General features: G+C 47.5%; 1 protein-coding gene across 1 annotated transcript in view; it reads left to right on the top strand.

Moving 5' to 3' along the window:
* The window catches only part of LOC146063271 (calpain-13-like), a 75,761-nt gene that overhangs the window by 25,808 nt on the left and 28,812 nt on the right, over nucleotides 1-21,141 (top strand). The window contains exons 3-9 of the mRNA XM_083175506.1: nucleotides 2-120; nucleotides 3,977-4,110; nucleotides 6,325-6,499; nucleotides 9,169-9,243; nucleotides 13,966-14,051; nucleotides 17,084-17,158; nucleotides 18,995-19,155. Coding sequence (XP_083031632.1) covers nucleotides 2-120; nucleotides 3,977-4,110; nucleotides 6,325-6,499; nucleotides 9,169-9,243; nucleotides 13,966-14,051; nucleotides 17,084-17,158; nucleotides 18,995-19,155 — 825 coding nt within the window. The remainder of the gene's footprint in view (nucleotide 1; nucleotides 121-3,976; nucleotides 4,111-6,324; nucleotides 6,500-9,168; nucleotides 9,244-13,965; nucleotides 14,052-17,083; nucleotides 17,159-18,994; nucleotides 19,156-21,141) is intronic.

The following is a 21,141-nucleotide window of genomic DNA, read 5'->3' as shown; positions in this document are numbered from 1 at the left end:
GGTGACTGTTGGGTTCTTTCTGCTGTTGGAGCTTTGACATTACACCGACGGTTCCTAGAGAATGTTATTCCCAAAGACCAGGAGTTTACGGAGAAATATGCCGGGATTTTCCACTTCAGGGTAAGAGGTAACTACTGTATGTGTAGCGGGCAGCGAGAAGCAGCAAGGGTAGACGATTTATGCCGGTTCACGCTCACAAAGATTTGTGTCTGTAAAAAACTTTTGTGGGCAGATCGCTAAAGTGCAAGCGCTTCGTTTCACACTACACATCACTGGCTGCACAGCCTAGCTGTGAAACCATGCCCATGGCAGCCATGTTTGGGGTTGCAGCGGCTGCATGTGATGTCACATAGCCACCGCAGTCCTTCCTCTAAGTGGTCTGGATGCTCCTAAATTGTGTGGAGCCCACAAAACCATTGCTGCCCCCTCAATGGCCTGTCACCACCTCTGTAGAATTGTCACCACCCCCCCATCGCTACTTAAACTGCATGCACAGATCTCTGGAAACCATTTTCGAAGTTCCAAGTTTTTAAACACTTAACTCTATAAATATATGTGTGACGATTGGTGGTAGTTTCATCATGCCAACTGTCCCTTGTTAAGGAAGCAGCCTGGCAGCCATATTGGTTATGACACACACACACACACACACACACACATATATCTTCATTGTCCATAAGAATATATACAGAAAAACTCCTCCCAAAATGTATTTTTCTGTTTTAAAAGCCCGTGTTCAAGCGCCTCATTTGCTGGCTATATAATTCCTTTATTTTTGTGGCTTCTACCACTTTCCGGCACTTAAGCGCACAGACAATAACTGCTCTCTCAGGCTGGCAGTGGGCGATAATAATACTCCATTACTTTCCCATATAGTAAAATGCCTCTTACACTGAATTCTGACACAAAATGTGCAATTACTGTGTGAATTTTACTTGAGATTTTAGTGACAGTTATGAAGCACTGAAGTCCTAAAGACCCTTTCCAGAGACACCTGCTTTTCCCCCTCCCCCCCCCCCCCTGCATTCCCCTCTAGAATAGCATTTATTTCCCTGAGGATAATTACGAGGAATACTTGAGGCACTGGAGGAGAGACTGTGCCCTCGGCAGCGCTTCAGTTGGATTTTATAAACCCTTAATCCGATCTTTAATCCGATCTTTTAAATGATTTCTCTTTGTTCTCTCACCTGGATTATGCCGGATAAACTATTCCAAACAAGGCAGAAACAACAAGCGCAGAGCAAGTCCCAGTTTGTAAACATTTGTATATTCCACGTGACGGGCGGTTCTGCATGTTGCCAATGTAAATCCGGCACTGCAAAACATGCTTAGTTTAGACCTAGGGGCCGATTCACATCCGTATTCGGCCCCTTCCCCAATGTTCGGGGTCTGCGTATGCGAACATGCGGCTTCGGCGAGTTTCATACTTCGCTCAAGTAGAAGACGGAAAGCGGTGGTCGCAGGGGAATGCCATAAAAATGCTGGGTGTCACAAATGCTGAAGTCACATGATGCTAGTGCTCGCCTTAAATACGGCGGGGAGCAGGCATCTGACAAATACTTTTCAGAGCGACGGCTGCAGGAATCGGCGTTCAGGTGGGCGGCGCTAACCTGTTCACTAGGCTGGGAGTATACGAAGCTTAGAGAACAAGTCTGAATCAGGCCCATAGTTAGCGGCAATATATCGCGCCAGAGTCAAACCAGATATCCGTAAATTGCAATGTACAGTTTCCATAGAATATAAACAGATTTGGCCAACACGCCGACCACAACATTGTAGGTAAGAACTGGGTTTAGGGTTGGACTGGCCAATGGGATGCGTTCACTAGGTCTACAAGCATTAGGTCGACAAGTATTAGGTCGACACAACTGTCAGTAGGGTCATTAGGTTGACACAAGCATTAGGTCGACATGGGGAAGGACAACAGTCAAAAGGTTGACATGGGGTTTTTCGCCTTTTTAAAAAAAAATTTGCGCCGACAGGCGGTATTTCATGCCCTACCATCCACTAGGGCATGGAGGGAGAATAAAATAGTGTGCAGAGCGCAGCGAGGCACCGCGCCCGAAGCATGGCGAGTGCAGCAAGCCATGTGAGGGGACGCGGTGCAACGTTTCAGTGTCCATGTCAACCTTCAGTCATGTTGACCTTCCTGCATGTCGACCTAGTGGTGTCGACCTAATGCTTGTTGACCTAATTGCTGTCTATCCTATGATCCATACCCTGGCCAACAAGGGTAAATGGGAAATCCTCAGTGATCCTCACTGTGGGCGAGATGTATCAAACGGAAAATGCGGTAAAACCCCGGTTTTACCGCATTTTCCAATGTATCAAAAATGATACCGCATTGAAGGGTATTGCCACCTTTGGGTGGCGATACCCTATAGAAGCCTATGGGCTTCTTTTCGCCGCCGACGCAAGCCCGCCGCCTCGCCGACCCCCCCTCCGGCTTACCTTCCTGAAGGGTCCTCCTGGACCCCGGAAGGTAAACCCCTCCTCCCCCTAGTGAAGCAGCCGGACATCCTTCCGGCTGCAGGGGGAGGAGGAGGCGCCGGGGACAGCATGCTTAGCTGTCCCCGGCATGAGGGGAGAGCCAGGCAGCAGGGAGGTGACGGAGACCCCCGCACACCAGAGAACAGGTATCGCGGGGGGGCTCCATCACCACACCGCGATGCCAGCCGCATATGTTAGTACATATGCTCTGTATTTTAATACATCTCACCCTGCATGAGAGACCCTTTCTATCCTCTAGGGGTCAGGTTACTGACTCTGCTCTCTCTTTGAGGGCGAGTTTCCTGGTGGAGCAGGACCACCGATATCACTGATGGGCCCTTCATGCCCCAGTAATACACTGAATAGAGTGCATAATCTTAGTGACTGACATCCAGAACATCATCGATATATTCCACAACAAAAAGAGTGCACTTATGAGGATTCTTTTCCGTCAAAGCAGTGTAAGGCTTAACCCATCGTACGGCCTAAAAGCCAATGTTTCAGTCTGGTCCAAGACTGCTAGAGAACTCCCTTTAAATACACGGACCTGACAGCACAAGCAGGTTTGCGTTCCACTGTGGAGCACAAGCCAGGAAAGTAAGGCTCTCTGACTGCAGTTGTCCTAGGTCAGGTGATACCAACTGGCCAATCATGGAAGGGGGAATAGCCATGCAGGGTCATGGTGGTGTGGCTAATGCTGGACACTTGGAAAAAAAATAGATGACGGAGAAATATCAGGCCTTTGCCATTGATGCAAAGCCACCAACCACTGGTGGTGATCCCTACTCAGAAAATCAGGGGATGCTACAAAAGGTTTATTTGCCAGATTTTGCTATGCTGCCCAGTGATATATAGTTCCACCTGTTTATTACTTTTATTAATGCCTATGCTATGGCATAATAATGAATTTAGAATAATAAGTTTGTTTTTATAAAAGGATTTCTCCTTCCGACAATGTTGATCCATTGGTTTGGCACGCGGCCTCATACAACTTTTACTGAACAAACGTCTTTATCTTTTTGGCTTCTCTCTGTGGTTACATTATCCACGTATGATTGTTTTATTGGTTGTAGCTGTTTCTCTTGGACAGAACGTGGAAACCACTTTCTCTGCGCAATAAACATAATTGTCTTATAAAGTTCTCTACTGTCCCCAGGGATAATAAAACCAATCAAAGTTAAAAGCAATGTGTTTCGTAGAAGCTGCTGTAGGGCATGAACCGAGGAATGAGATGTTCCTGGCTTAGACCCATTGTAGGAGAAGATGTTTTTAGTCTGGAGGAGATGTATCGAACCTTCTAAAGATGACCAGTTTAGCCAATCATATTCCAGCTATGATGTCATAAAATGGACTACATAAGTAAAAGCTAGAGTCTGATTGGATTATACTTTATTTTAGAAGGTTCGCTGAGTACATCTCCCCATTTGTGTGTGCACAGTTCAGGTTCTAACCACCCCTTGTGGTTTCTCTCTCTCTCTTTTTTTAGTTTTGGCAGTATGGAGAATGGGTAGACGTGGTTGTCGATGACCGGCTGCCTTTCCTGAATGGGAAATACTTGTCCGTGCAACCACGCAAAAACAATGAATTCTGGCCGTCCCTGCTGGAAAAGGCTTATGCTAAGTATGACCAATGTTTTACGTATATATTTTGAACTCAATGCCTGCTTTCATCCCTATGTAAATCGAGGTACCCAATGCACTGGGCAGCACGGGGACGCTACTGTTGCCTTGCCAAGTCATGTAGACCGAAAGGTCCCAAGTACTGGGCTACCGCGTTATTCTTGGTGAAAGGGATGGAGTTGACCTTCATCTTCATTCTGCTGTTACTGGGCATCTCCTACCTAAGCTGTAGCTAGGGTTGCCACCTCACACGGCATTGTTTCCTGGAGACCCCCAACTCACCCACATGCGCTCGCGCTCCCGAGGAAATGGGCGTGGCCACATTAAAATGGGCGTGGTCTCTTGGTAAAAAAGGGTGTGGCCTCTGTAATACAGACACTGAAAGTGGGCATATAATTACTAAAAGTGGGCTCCCAGTATAGTTGTGTCAGGTGTGTGTAGCTGTCACACACACTGTGCGGCAGCTACACACACCTGACACAACTATACTGGGAGCACTTGTACTGTACAGTACTCACAAACAGCCAGCGCTACCTGCCCTCGCTCCAGCAACGCCACTCAACATCTTCTGGTGGCTGGTGCACATCTGCCGACTCCCAGTCACAGTCCGACAGCTCAGTAAAGAAGAGGCAGCCGCAGCATGCGCCGGAAGATGAGGTGAGTCCCGACCTCATCCTCATCTCATGCCGCCCGCCCACATGCACCTTACCCGTCCAGTTATCTCTGCCGCGCTGCTCCTGCCGCTGGCCCTGCAGACAAAGACTCGCGAGATGATGACATCATCATCTTGCGAGCGTGAGGCTGCGGAGGCAGCCGCAGCGCCGCAGCGGCGGACGGGGGATGGCCCGGCGGGTGCTCTGGGGAGAGGATATAGGGCTGGAGGCTTTTTCAGATACCCGGATTCCAGGAGAATCCCAGAATCCAGGAAACTGGAAAAGCCTCCTAGAGGGTTGCCACCCAAAACGGGAGATTCCCGGAAATCAGGGAGAGGTGGCAACCCTAGCTGTAGCCCCTGTGTATTACTAGTGAACCACCAGTAATGGGGTAGTTACGGCACCAATCTACTGGTTCTAGTTCCAGATTTGAGCCTTGGCTTGGGATATGTGTATGGGTCATAGGGTTGACAGTACTTACGTCGACATTGAATAGGTCGACCACTATTGGTAGACGTTCAAAAGGTCAACACGTGAAAAATATCAACATGCATTAGGTCGACATGATCAAAAGGTCGACACAAGCAATAGCTCGCCAAGGGAAAGATTGATGTCCAAATGGTTGACGTGATTTTTTTCATGTTTTTTGTTGTCTATGTCAACATAAGTCGACATGGACACAGTATAAGTGTACCGCATACCGTTGCATGGCTCGCTTCACTCGCCATGCTTCGGGCACTATCATATTCACTATGGCCACTTAGATAGTAAAGAATGAAAAAACACATTTAAAAAAAAAAAAACAACATGAAAAACTTGTGTCGGCCTTATGCATTTCGACTGTTTTATATGTCAACTTACTGACTGTCGACCTAAGTACTTTCGACCTAGGGACAGCATACTGGGATACACAGATAAATGCCCAGGGCACCATTTCCCCAGGCTACAAAAAGTCTAATATCCAAAATACTTCTGGTCCCAGGCATGTATGGGCATCTTAGGGGTACATTTAGAATTGAGAGATGTTGTTCATAGCAACCTATATAATTTAACCTATTTATTTATTTTATCTAGAACGTGCTAAATAAATGACAAGTAAATTGCTATAAGCAACGTCTTTCACTTCTAAAAACTTGCACTTTAGTAAATTTACCCCTCAGTCTTGAAGGAACGTGGTAAAGATTCTATATAGCGATGGAAGGCGTAGTTCAGCAGTCGCACACATATTCCGCAGCGCTGTACAGATAATAGTTAAACATCACATCGGTCCCTGCCCCAGTGGATCTATATTCCCTACCACATGTACACACACACAGACATCCTAGGGTTAATTGTGATGAGAGCCTTGTAACCTACGAGTATATTTATGGATTGTGGTAGGAAACCAGAGTACCCGGAGGAAACCCACACAAGCACAGGGAGAACATACAAACTCCACACTATTAGGGCCATGGTGGGTATCGAACCCATGACCTCAGTGCTGTTGGCAGTAATGCTAACCATTACACCGTCCGTGCTGCTCACAATTTACACCTTATGACTTGCTGCTTATATCCCTGCAGACTGCGAGGCTCCTACCAGAACCTGCATTGGGGATTCATATCGGAAGCTTTGGTGGATTTCTCCGGAGGCGTGCAAATGGATTTCAACCTATCCAAACCCCCATCAGACTTGCGAGATATCATTTTAGCAGCCGCACGATCAGGGTCCCTTGTGGGGTGCACAACGCCAGGAGATGTAAGTAGTAGGAGATAATCTGCAGCTATCTGTTATACTGAAAGAATACAAATCACGCGCAGAAATAAATAATACTTGGAATATAACGATTACGACGCATATAGAGAAGTGATCAATACCTTAAAATGAAAATCAAAGAAGATTATAAGGAGCCTACACATGTAGCGATGTGTGCCAGCGGGCAGCTAGACCGCTCAGCATATACTGTAGCGATGATCAGCGATGTGTGCTGACTCCTGAGCAATCTGTCAGGGTCTGACTAGATTTATCATGCATGCATGATCTACATCGCTGGCGATAGGGGTGCGCGGGGCTGCACGTCGCTATTGCTATGGCTCCTACACACAGAGCGATGTAGGGTAACTTTCTAAGCAATCTAGTCAAATTATACCCCTTTTACACCGCCGAAAAATCCGGGTCAGAGGCGGGTCAGACCCGGATCTTCGGCGGTGTAAATCCCTAACGCTGTGTCCCTTTACACATGACTTCTACCCAGGTCCTGACCTGGGTAGAACACGGCTAGGACCTGGGTAGATGGCGGTGTAAATGGGAACGCCGGGTCAGATGACCCGGCTCCCATTTACATGAATGGGGAACGTCCAACCTGCGGACCGCAGCGTCCGCAGGTTGGACGGGTTGTCAGCCTGACAGTCACTGACAGCCGGCGCTGCTGTCTGCTATACCCTGCAGACAGCAGCAGCAGCGGCGGCGGGGGAGGGAGGTGAACGGATGTCTGTGTGCGGCATCCATTCACCTCCTGTGCGACGGCGGGGGGAGTGTGCGCGGGGACTGGGGGCAGCCTAGCAGCTTACCTTAGTGCTGGGCTGCCCCCAGCAGCGTTCCGGTCCGGCGGCGGCGCGCGGCGGTGATTGGCGCTTGGAGATGACATCGCGCTGTCATCTCCAAGCTCCGGGGGGGGGGGGGGGGGCGGGCGCGGGTGCGGGTCGGGCTGTCCGCCCGGTGTAAATGGCACTAAAGGCCGGGTCACACCCGGCTTGAACCTGGGTCTAAAAAAGCCGGGTGCGACCCGGCGTTTTGGTGTAAAAGGGTTATAAATGTGTGTAGGCCCCATTACAGGTCATCTCTGGGGAAACTTCATGATGAGATTTATCCTGTGTTTACATGATAACTCTTTTGCCTGTAGCAACCAAAACAACTTCTAGCAAGTATTTATCACATACATTCTGTAAAATAACAGGTAGAAGCAGATTGGTTGGATCGGATGCTACAGGCAGCTTCTCACAGAACTATCAATTTGTGACAAACTGTTAGGGTTAGACGCTGCCTTGAGGGTAAGGGTTAGGCTCGGGGTGCGAGGGGGGAGGGCAAGTGGGAGGTTAGGGTACTGTGGTGGGTGGGGGTAGGCACAAGGGGGAGGATTAGGGGGAGGTGATAGGGATTTATTTATTTTTGCTCACTGGATCAAAGTTGTAGAACCTCCATCATCAGAAGGAACTCATCCTCACATAAACACCAAGACCCGGGAGCTGCTGCAGCCACTGGCAGAAGGTAAAACGCTGCTAGAAGATCTGTATGATGTACCCGTTGTATACTGCTAAGGCTGGTTCCAGCTTACAGTTCCCCTGCTGGCTGCCCCTGAGGTGCGGAAGGTAAGCAGTGTTTCTTCCTGCTACCTTTGCATGCCCCAACTCTTAGTCCCCAGCTTCGGCTTTGTAAGCAGAGATGCGGGTGGCCAGTTCTCTGTATTGAGTGAGGTCTGTGTGCTCTTGTCCTGCTGCAGCTGCATGGAGCTCCGGGGCTCTGTTGTGGCCGCATGTCGCATGCCCACGTCCTGCAGTGAGGCTGAGCTGCAGGAGGTCTAAGTAGCTGAGCTGGCTTTGTTGTAGGTGTCAGGTGGGGGGGGCAGAGACTGCACAGCAATCTGGTAGCAGCACTGGCAGTAATGTACCAGTGCTGTTAGTGTTATTAGCGCGTGGAACCCATGTTTTTCCTACATGCATATCCAGGGCAGCAGGAAAGTGGAGTAGTGGAGCTTATTGCGGCAAAGTCAATTTTTTTTCTTTAATTTTTAATTTTAACAATACAATGTACAATTGTAAATGAACAGTTCTTCAGAAGCTGAGAACTTATTCTTTAAAATGGTACCTCACTCATCGATTTTGGTTAAGTCTGAATGGAGAAAATGGGATCGTCACCAAAAATCACTGTCTAGGAATAATATATATGATATTTATGGTTCTATTGTTTCCTCATGTTATGCAATGCATGGGGACATGCAGAATTCCAGTGGGGTGTATGTGAGTCCAACACAGTAAATAACTTCGATTTATAAACAAACAATACTTTACAATATGTAATTGTAACAATTCGCCAGAAGGGGAGAACGTAATCTTTCAAATGGTACCTCATTTATCGATCTTGGTTAAGTATGATGTAAGAAAAAGGGGTCATCACCATAAATCACCTTATAGAAATTATATATATATGATTATTATAACTACGCTCCCCCCCCAAAAAAAAAAAAAAATATTTATGATCTGCAATGGGGCAAAGTCAGTTTTCTTCTATGCAATAATGGTTTTGGAAAGAAGCTTACGGCAAAGTTCCAACCCAACCCAGCTCCATCACGGTTTCATATAATTACAATAAAGATTTAATGATTTATGAAACACATGAAACAATGACACAAGTACTGCATTCTCTTTTAGCTAAACAGCGGAAACATGGAACTTCAGAATGGTCTAGTACAAGGCCACGCCTACACCATGACTGGGGGCACACAGGTAACACTGGACTTTCTTGTTTTTGGTTTATAATATTTTCGGTATTTATGCATTTTTTTAAACGGTTGCCCGATCTTCTACATCTGCCCATGAAGGTCAGTTCCAACCCAACTCCAACTACCCTGGGGCTATGATGCACAGGAATGTGTTCACTGGAAACAACACAGAAACAGAAGATAATAAGTTACTGTTGTATTTGTAACCCTTTTCGGTGAGGCTGGTCTATAAAGCCCATCAGAAATCCATGTCCCACAGTGAGGAGATCTTATAACGAGAACAGACTGTAGGAAATGTCAAGTGCTGGGTTCGGTCATGTTGTGAAGAGTAGAGTAAATCAATGATGTGTAAAAAACATTTTCCAGCAGTATGTGGCTCCCAGAGAGGTGGGGTTCATGTCTGATGGAGGGACCCTCTATCTGGTAGCAGCAGCTCTTCTCAACCCAGAACATGCTGCTGTGTGCTGGGCTGCATTGTGGCCAGGGAGGGGCTAAATGTACAATTTTCGGTACTTATGTATTATCTGGGCTCCCATGTTAAATACACCCCATTTTTTCATACCCCTACTATCCAACTACACATGGAGTTGATTTTATATAGTGTGGCGAGCGCAGCGAGCCACCGTGCCCGAAGCGTGGCGAGCTGACGCGGTCTCATAAGAAAAACGGGAGCCCAGATATTACATAAGTACCCAATTTTCTTTTGTATTTTATTCTAAGAGCGCTTGGTTATGCCTCCCACAATTAGACCACGCCCCCTGAAAAGTACCTGGGCCCAGCCAGGCTCTCTCCTGCCCTGGAGGTTTATTGTGACACATGATACTGAAAGATAGAATGGGCTGATTTGGATGCAAGTAGTTGTGTTTGTGGAATCCCGCGGTGCAAGCCGCTCCCAAACACAAAGCGCAATATGTGATGCTAGCAATGTAATTATCCCCCTCGATGTCCATTATGCACGTAATTATTATTTTTGTATTATATAAGTTTTATTACTGTCTGCAGGGCCGTAACTAGGCTGGGCCGGGGGGGGGGGGGTGTCATGCTCCCCAGGTGCTGCATGGGGGGGGGCGCTGTCAGGGTCGGGCAGTTAGGGCGGGAAGCAGATTTTTAAAAGACTTGCCGGACGCTAATTGCCTGAATTCTCTAAGCCAATCAGCGTCTGGAAAGTGTTTTCAAAATCAGCAGCACTTCCCGCCGCCAGGCGAATAGTGTAGCTTGTTATGAGTGAAAGAATGCCCCCGCTGCCCGTCCCCGGACCCCCGCTGCCCGTCCTAGGTCCCCCCGCTGCCCATAGGTATGTCTGCGCAGGGTGTTGCGACCCCCGCTGTCCGTCCCAGGACCCCCACTGCACATAGGTAGGTCTGCGGGGGGGGGGGTCGCTCAGCCTCCGGCGCCAGGGGCAAGGCAGTCATTTGATCCCCCCCCCGGGTGCCAGAAATCCTAGTTTCGGCCTTGCTGTCTGATGTTTTAACATTTCCAACACTGTTAAAATATATTTACAAAAATGTGCATTTTTCATGTATGCATCGAGGGGAGGCTCCAGAAGCGGGGCTGCAGCACAGTTCAAAGTTCAAATAGGGGAGCCACACCCACTGGCCCCAACTGCCATTCCAAACTGGCTCACCGGCAGGTAGTGTGGCTCCCCTATTTGAATTTTGACCTCCGCTGCATACCTCCCAACCGTCCCAATTTTTGCAGGTCAGACCCATTTTTTGGGGACTGTCCCCCATCCCAACCGGCAGTGTGGGAGTGTACTCTGGGACCCATGTGCACCGGACACACTGCACCCATTATAAATAAATCAGCCACTGGTTTCTGGCAATGGGTAACAATGTAATACATAGTTATTCTGTTAAAAAAAAAACAGTTTTTTAGGCCAGCAGCAGCTACACAACATACATGCATCTTTAATACCTGTTCCACATTATTCTATTTCCCATCATGCATTGGATTTGTACTGTTCAGCGTTAGCAAGAAAGTTACTTCAACTTTCTCGACTTAAACTGTTGCCGGTGTAAGTTTGTCACATGGTTGCTGCGTACTTAACTATCAATGATTCCATTACAAAAGCAAGCAGTATTCATTCGCTGCCCACCTGCTGCTAATTACCCAGCCTTGTAGCAATCGGATTGTCCCAGCAAAGACAAAATAAAACACTCGGTTCAATACAGAAGGTTACAAAGGTTCTCAAATATAATTAACCAGGGGCGGCAAACCCTTATCTTCCTTTTTTTCTATAATTATTTCACTAGAAAGGCTCTTTAGATTTTTTTTTGTTGGAACCAAGATCAGTGCCGCTCGCCAGTTTCAGTGGTTGAGCCTCGCAGTGTGCCGCAGGGCGGTGTCAAATAACAATGTTATTGTGCTAACAGCCTGTTTGCAGAACTCTCTCAGGGCAAATATTGTTCCAGGGTGTTAATTGTTCTGTCAAGAACTCACAAAGCGGAACGGTAACTCCTGGTGTGAATTGCACCGGCCTGTAAATGTACAATATGTAACATTGGTAACGCAACATCTACAGCCCTTCCAAGGAGACTCAGGGCTAGGGGCTGACGACGAGATTGATTTAGAGTTTGGTACAGAGTGTTTGTACATCGGGATCGCCCAGCCAGCGCCAGAATATTGTGGGTGCCCATGCATTGCACTTTTGTCTCATCGGTGATGCAAATAAAATGTTTTTTTTTTTTTTGTGGAAAAAAGTCTCAGACAGGAAGCTTGGTGCGGATAAGTCGTATAGGGTCAGATGTACTAAGTTATGTTTGCTAGACTGCTCGTAATCACAGCCTAGTGAACAGGTAAACGCCACCCGGCTTCAGTGTTATTCTTGATTTTGCACACCGTAATACCACTTACACATCACGTCAAAAACACTGTTATGCCATTACACATTACGGCACACACAGTGATGCCCATTACACATTATGCCACACTTTGTGATGCCTCATACACATTATGCCACACACCATGATGCTCATTACATATTATGCCACACATTGTGATGCCTCATACACATTATGCCACATTATGATGCCCATAACACATTATGCCACACATTGGGATGCCCATTACACATTATACCACACACTGCAATGGCTAGATTGTGCCACATAAGTGGTGCTACATGTTAATTGACAGGGCCTTCATGCTTGATGCCATGGGAGATTACATGCTTGTTGCCTCAGGGGAGTAAAATGCTCGTTGCCAGGGGGGGGTGAAAAATGCTTGTTGCCAAGGGGGACTGTAATGCTTGTTGCCAAGGGGGAGATTACTGTAAGTGCAGCAGCAGCCAGTGAGTGAGGTGACAGCACAGCGACAGGCAGCCGAGCAAGCACAGCTCGGCTGAGCAGGTCCGCGCTATTTCAAATCTCGCGCCTGCTCGCGGTCCGGCAGCCAATCAGGAGCACAAGATTTGACATAGCCGAGGCCCTGCTCAGGAATCTCACCGTGTGTACACACATTGAAGGATTTTCCCCTGTGCTGGGGTTTGCAAGCGGATGTGTAAGCGTACACATCCCCTCGCATCGTAGTGAGGGGATTCAGGAGGTGGGGGTGTGCATTCGGCGGGTCCACTTGTTGCCGTTGGAGGTATTTGTAATCCCAATTGGAAGGCTGAATAGCGTCTAGCAAGTCGCTAGTGTGTGGCTATTGTCCAAGGTGTGGTGAAGGCTCCAGGGGAAAAGAGGGCGAAGCAAATGTCCAGATGAATAAGCAGGTGGATGTCCCAATAACTGGCAGAAGGGTCCCAAGATGTGCACAACGCGTTTCATTACCTCTAAGGATAACTTTATCAAGGTGACTTGTTAGGACTCAGTTTAAATACCCTGGACTGAGTCCTAACAAGTCACTTGACAAAGTTATCCTTAGAGGTAACGAAACGCGTTGGGCTGATTCATCTGGACTCCACAAGTTCACAGGGAAGTTTTTTATCATTCCAGTGCAGGTTATATTATCATCTATTGCCCACAGGGTACCAGGCCCTTTCTTTTATACTGTGGAGGGTTTAGGCTTCTATGGCTAACGTACAGTAAATCCATCGTCTATTTTGTACAAATGACACCAAAATAAATGATTTATTAATACAAATGAAAGGCGGACATCGTTTTATTCCTGATTATTTTTTCGTGTGTCTTAGAAAAGAAACCAGCTGCAAAATAAAAACTCACTGCAAATCCTGTGCTCATACTGCCACCTAGCTGCAGCGGTGCAGAATGGCTTCCCATACACAGGGCCTGATTCAGGGTGCTTTCAGCTCATGTTACAGCTGTGATCCTGTACGCAGGGGTTCTGCAAAGATATGCTAAATCTCTAATCCACCACTGCATACAAAAGACACACCATCGATCATTGCACAACCCTATGGATGGTCAGAATGTCCATCGGGCGCAGCACCCTTTACAACTGCGCATGAAGACGCAGATACGCGTCACACATGCATTTCCGCTGCCACCACCACTGCCTCCCACAAACTCTCACTCCCTTAAATCCTCACTGCGTGCTCTGCCGGTTATCATACCTGGAACGTGCACAGCGCGTCTTTAAACGCAGTTGTAAAGGCTCCACCGGCATATTTGCGATGGACCTCAGAGGCACGGTGGAGACAGATCACAGATGCTGTCAATGTCTTTTATGCGCCTCTATGGTATAAAATTACTTTTTTAGCAGTTTCTCCTATTTGGATGGTAGCTGCACTGAGGACAAAATTAACAGTTTCCATTGTGCCTCGCAGGTCTCCTACGGCAACAGGTCTGAAGATATCGTTCGGGTTTGGAATCCTTGGGGTCAGGGCGAATGGAATGGACGTTGGAGCGATGAGTAAGAATCACTTTATTCAGTTCACAATGAAAACAACTATAGCTTCTAATATGAAATGAGTTTATTTACATTTTATGTGGCAGGGACAGCATACTCCCACATGAAGGTAATGTGGAGGATCCGGTCCAGGTTTTATAGCAGCAGCAGCAGAAAAAACTGATGTGATCAGGGTTGGGCTGGTTAGCAGCACCTGTGGCTTCCTGATAGAAGTGTTTCCAGGGCAGGAAGTCATTGGTCCTGATGGTGAAATAGCTGCCCAGGTGATAGGCCAGAGGGTGTGGTCTACACCCCTGCTATACAATGCTGACATCATAGCCATTGTTTAGCAGGGTTCAGGACTACAATGATGCAATTCATCATAAATTGCATTATTGGGCTCACTCAGACTGCCTCCTTGTGCTCTGTGGGCGACCGAGGGTGGCTGCACCACTGCGGGAGATTTGCCCATCTTTCCTGGGGGTGCCGAACATTCAGTGAGGGTAAGTGAGTATGTTTCAAGTTCTTTTGTCTCTTCTTTTTTCCGTGAGGTCCTGGACCTCTGGATGTTAAGTTCAATGCTCCAGCAGTTCTGTAACAAAGGTTTTCAAACTGTAACAGTTTTCTCCATTCATTTTTTCTTGAACCTCTAGCCCAGAATTGCACATGGAATTGTGGGTGGATAGCGATCAGCAATAGTTTTGCAAGTCCTTTGCAGAATTGCATGGAGCGCTTTCTCTTTCTGTCTGGCCGGCGGCTATTTCCTCACGGCCATTCGCAACTTTGCAGATCAGCGATAAGGTTTGAATTAGGCCCTTTAATCAGCAAGTTACTATGAATAGTTCTGCAGTATCACCTTGCTGGCACATCCATCGGGAGCGGACTTTTTGAAGATCAGATTTCAGATACACGGGACTACATTCTCAAGACAGTCACTTTCTAGTGATTTGCAAGATCCTTCAAACTGCGTCAGGTTTGAAGTTACATACCCCCCAACATGACCCAGTCCCAAGGGCATAACTACCATAGGTGCAAGGGGTGCAGCTGCTATGGGGCCCACAGATGAAGGGGGCCCATCTTTACTGTCTAAGTAATACTTTTATAATACTTTTGTCACCATCAGTTGCTAAATAGTGGGCCCTTATGAATCTTTGCCCATTGCATTAGGTACAAAATGCTCTGTTCCTGGACTTTCTTGCCAGTGGCAGCTGCAGAGTTGGGGCTGCAGCACAGTCCAATATTCAAAAAAGGGGAGCCACACCTAATGCCACTGCCCAAACATCACTATCCTGGACTCACTGGCAGTTGATGTGACCCCCCCTCTTTGATATTTGGACTGTGCTAATATCCAACCTCTGTAACTGCCACTGGCAGGGAAGTCCAGGAACAGAGCATTTTGTACCTAATGGAATGGGTCATGTTGGAGGGTATGAAGTTATCGATTTCCTTCCGGAATGCTTCTTTATTACACACCATATTACATAGGGGAGCTGCACATCTCTAGACATACCAGGAAGCTGAAAATCACCGCAAGGCATTTCATCTTCTGCGAGAAGATCTTTTGGGGAGTTTTGCCGTTTTCACCCACCACTTTTAAATGGATCAATTATATCCACATATCCAGAACCCATTCCAGAGTGTAGACCAAATTATTCCCCTACTGTACTGTACTCTGCTCTTCCCACTTCCAAGTGACAATTTTCCTCTTTTACCACTTAACCACTTGTCTGCAGAAGATTGTTCTCCATATCTTCAAGTTTAACATCTCCCCCATCTCCTTCAGCTACTTCAGATTCTGCAACTTTTATTTTACACTCCAGCCATACTTTTCTACCCTACCAGAATGGATGGGAGGATCCCGAAAATCGGGTCCTCCTCCAGGCCCCCTAGAACAGTGGGCAAGCCTCCCACAAGTCCTTGGAACCCCCCGCAACTAATACCTCCCCGGTGAAGATCCCGCAATTCACAGCTCTTTGGGGAGGAGGCGGGGCTAAAATACTGCAACTCGCTCCATTATAGTCCAGCCCCCTCTCCGAAGAGCCGTGAATCGCTGTATTTTCTATATTGAAGAAATCTCCATATCTTATACATCTCTGTCTCTTCCACACTGAGCATGATGGGGCCTACACAAGAAGCAATTTCAGGACATTTTGAAAGCAACCTCACTAGACCGCATAGAAAATGCCCCTACATCGCTCCGTATGTAGAGACCATAGCGATAGCTTCAGGGCAATGACTGTCAGCTGCAGAGAATCCAGAATGTTGAAGTTATCGAAGAGGTTTTCATATTTTTTGAGCAGCTTCTTACTCTGCAGCATTCTTGCCTAGTGTCCTGGAATGGTTGGCTGGCTCACGAAGATCAGTTGGGTGCCGTAAGAGTGGTCAAGTCTACCAGAGCAGCCAGGAAGTCGGCAACTATGCTCGGCAGCCATCTTGTCTCATCAACTGTTTTTGGTCTTCTGTCTTTTTTTAAACTTTATTATCAACCTAACAAAATACATACAGTACAGTAACGCATATAGGCCCTCATTCTGATCGATTTGCTCCTCATGGTTCGCACTGGGAAGCGCTGTTGTGCAACTGTGCATGCGCATAAACCTTTCTGTGCATCTGCAGCCTCTATGTGCGAACGGGCGCGGCGACTAGCACCCATGGGTAGCACCCGTGTTCCCATGAAAATGGTACGCATTCCCATTTAACTTGCGTCATGATGTGGGTGTCCTCTTCCCATACCAAGGCGGCGCAAATCTGAGACACCTGATAGTGTCATAGATTTGAGAACGCCTTAGAAACCATTTAATGGCCTGTGACCATCGAATGATTCCTGCCCCGCACGCAAGGCTGCAAATGGATCCATTCGCATGCTTGCAGGGATATTCGGCGAGCAGTGGCGGGTGTTGTGCGGGTGGCGTTTGGTTGGTTTGCAAACTTCGCAGCTTTGCAAGTCAACCAGAATGAGGGCCATAGAAAAGCTTTATTGAAACAATGTCGCTTATTGTATATTTGATGCATCAACTGGCATTTTTGAATATACATCTTTATTTAACCTTTTACAGATCACCACAGTGGGACAGAATCAATCCCGAGATAAGGAAAAAGCTGAACATTGACAGGAACGATGGCGAATTTTGGTAATTCTCTAAACGTTATTTTCGGATTGGACAATACAGTTTATGGGTCAGTAGATCGGCTGTAGCCTGTAGATGTCCCCACATTGCCTGCCAGGAAATAAAGGGGTATAACTGCATGCCTGCAGGGCTGTACGCATATCTGCGGGCCACCCACCTCTACTTGTACACATTCTGCACAGCTAATGCTGGCCACACATCAGACCAACTGTCCTCCAACCATCCAACTAGTTGGTTGGTTGGACTGAAAGTCTGGTACTGTAGGGGGGCAAATGCCAATAAGCAATTTGCTTATGAGCTCAAGAGAATGGACAAAAACATTCAGGGAAATTGCGGTATCATTTTTGATACATTGGAAAATGCGGTAAAACCGGGGTTTTACCGCATTTTCCATTTGATACATCTCGCCCTTAATTACAAATGATATTTGCTACCATCCAGTACCAGGTTTTTATTCCATCCAACCAACTAGTTGGATGGTTCGAGAAAAGTTGGTCTGATGTGTGGCCAGCATTAGGGGTAAATTTCCGAAGATGGCAGTTCTACTGAAGATGGGATGTTGCGCATAGCAACCAACCAAATTCTATCTATTATCTTCTAGTAGTGCTACATAAGTAAGAAGTATAATCTGATTAGTTGCTATGGGCAACATCCCATCTTCACTAGAATTCTGATATTAGTAAATTTACCCCTCTATAGTTTGCTGGAATAAAGGGACTAGAGATTCGTTATGTATTAGCAACTAAGTAGGACAAATGGAGGCATTGCCAATAACAACCAATCAGAATCTGGAAGTTATTTAGTCAATTCTAAAATTTACTAGCTAGAATTGGATTGGTTGCACTCATTTGTGCTATTTAGAAGGTATGGGTTGGGATCATTGGGTCGACATAATGATGGTCGACAGTCATTAGGTCCAAACGGTTGGGTCGACATACTGCAAGGTCGACAGGTGTCTATGTCGACATGGCTCGAGGTCGACATGCATTTCGGTGGACATGGGACAAGGTCGACAGGTGTCTAGATCATCGCATACATTAGGTCGACATGGGCAAGGTCAACAGTCAAAAGATCGACATGGGGTTTTCACCGTTTTTTTACCTGAATGTCAGCACAGTCGACATGGACAGTTTTAAGTGAACCGCGTCCCCTCACATGGCTCGCTGCACTCGCCATGCTTCTGGCACAGTGCTTCGCTGCGCTCGTCGGCACGTCCGCTCAAAAAACAGTGAAAAACCCCATGTCAACCTTGACTGTCGACCTTGCCCATGTCGACCTAATGCTTGTGTCAACCTATACACCTGTCGACCTTGTCCCATGTCGACCTATACACCTGTCGACCTTAAACCATGTCGACCTAGACACCTGACGACCTTGCAGGTGTTCGCATGGGTAGGGGAGGGCCGGGCAGGGGAACGGCCAGCATTTTATGGGGGTCCTGTTGAAAATGCTCGGCGTTCCCCTGGGAACACAGGCAGGCCAATGCCTGCCGGGGTTGACCGGCTGATGTCACATGACGTCAGCACCCGCCCACTCATCAGCGGACTCCGGCGGCAATATCGGTCAGTTTTTATTGACTTTTATTTCTGAAGGGGAGATAAATCCTTCGATGGTTGGCATCAATCTAATTATTTCTCCTCTTCGGTGGCATGTGAGGGGATGTGTTCGGGTACATCCCCTTCCATGTTACCATGGGGATTCGGCAGCGGGTGGGGGGAATTCGTCGGTGCGGTGGGCGGCGTTAGGCCTGAATCAGGCTCATAATGTATAGTAATACTTATTGTTGTTGTTGTTCTTCCTCCTAGTATTATTATAATTATTACTATGGTGCATTTGCAGGATGTCCTGTCCAGATTTCATGGCGAATTACAGCCAAGTAAGCATCTGCCACCACAGCCCGTTTTACTTAGACTTCGGGGAGCAGCAGTACGCCTGGGAGTCCTGCAGTTACTACAACCAGTGGGTGAGAGGCAGCACAGCGGGGGGCTGCAGCTCTGCAGGTCGGTCACTCATTATTTGTTAACATTCTCCAAACTCTATCATTCGCCTTTTCTCTTACAGCCAATAGGGGACACTGGAGTGATACTTACAATGGGTATAGAGTGGTTAGTCACTGGGAGCTGGCACTATGAATTTAAATCAGTGTGACTGCTCCTCCCGCTCTATACCCCTCCTATAAGCCAGTCTTAGATTAGTGCCAGTCTTCCGTTAGGCGATGAGACCACCATCTTGGGCTACCCGGACGACTCTGCCTGCGTCACAAACCTTCACCTGACTGCATCTGTCCAGCACAGGCAGCTCATGAGTATAGTGCCTGATGCATGACTAGCGGGAGGCCAGGCAATAAGCCAGCCATTAGTTTCCCTCAGCGGTGTGTAGCGTGAGACGCCAGCAGCCATTTTCTTTAGCAGCACATGTTACACGCTGATGATGTAGTAGCATACTTAAAGAAGCCCAGAGAGGAGACCAGATACTGCTGTCAGGAGGGACGGGACTTGGCTGGTGTCAGCAAACCTTGCCCCCCTGCCTCTCAAACACGGCAATTCACGGGTCCACGGATTAAGGGGAGGGGCTAAATTGATGTGATTCGTGACATTTTAGCCCTTCGCCTCAAATCCCAGACTTGTTGCCGCAGGTAAGGGGCGTGCGGGGAAAAGCAGAAGACTTGCCTACCTTCCCGAGGGCCCGGAGGAGGACTCGAATTTTGGGAGCCTCCCGGCCATTCCGGGAGGGTAGGCAAGTATGCTTCCGCTGCCGGGGGTGGCGTTGTTAGCTCTTCAGTGTTGAGACTGCAAGCTGCACCAGGAGAGTTTGGAGCACGTTACTTTACTTTCACTTTCAGTTACTGTATATTGTGCCTAGAGTTTTTAGCACTGATATATAACTGCTGCAGGAGGCATTGACATAGAGGGATGGCTTATTTGGGGGCATGGCCAGAATTATAGTGTCATTTTTGCCATGCCCCTGCCGTGCAATGCCGGTATTTCAGGCACTGCGCTGTGGTGGGCGGGGCTAAATTTCTGCAATTCGCATTATTTGACCAACAGACCAGAAATTTGGGACCCTCAATGCATTCCGGGAGGGTAGCAACCCTGGCCAAGGCATTGGTTAGGTCAGTAGTTGGTTTATCTAAAGTTTTGGTCCCTGAAAAGTCTTCCCTTACACCACCTCCACTTTCTAAGGGGCCCTTTTATCACTTAATATTTGCCACTTTAGGGCCAGATGCACTAAGCTTCAACAGTGATAAAATGGAGAGTGATAAACAGCCATCCAATCAGCTCCTGCCTGACATTTTTCAAACACAGTCTGTGACATGGCAGGTAGGAGCTGATTGGCTGGCTGTTTAGCCGCAAATCACCTGAATGTATGTAGGAAGGACCACAGCTGGAATCTCCGATTCCTCCTGCACTGCTGCCGGCCACATCCCAAATAGGTTACTATGGGGGATGCAAAACTGACCGATGTATCAACATCGGGCAGCAGCACTTCGGGCAGGATGTAGATCCAGGGGGAGGCTACCGCAGTTGGCAGGACGTGGATCCAGCCCCTTATAACGTATCCACCCCCCCCCCCTTCTTTGCACCCCAACACCTGCCCCATACATGCTTGGAAAAGAAAATCAGTGGGAGGGAAGGGGTGGACAGACCATACTTGCCTACTTTTGAAAACTAGTTTCAGGGAGAATATAGTTGGAAATAGAATTTTGCACAGCGCTCCATTGAGGGGCCATGTCATGCTCCACCCAAAGGGCGTGTCTAGTTCCATATATGAGAGATTGTGAAAAGAGATTGTGAACGTGGCACCTAGAAGCGTGGGTGTGTACTGCTACATCTGAGAGGAATCTATTAAAATGACTTATATCCAAATGTAGATGAGCCCCAAAGCAGTTAGTAAGAGATACTATACTCGGTAAAGTGCTGGGAAATGGTGCTGATGATTCAGTGTAAATGTATCTGTCTCTCGTTACTTTTATCCCCAAAATGTAA

The sequence above is a fragment of the Crinia signifera genome, chromosome 3 (genome assembly GCF_055691185.1).
Source record: "Crinia signifera chromosome 3, ASM5569118v1, whole genome shotgun sequence".
NCBI lineage: Eukaryota > Metazoa > Chordata > Amphibia > Anura > Myobatrachidae > Crinia > Crinia signifera.
The sequence above is the reverse complement of the archived record's forward strand: the minus strand, read 5'-3'. Positions and strand labels throughout refer to the sequence as shown.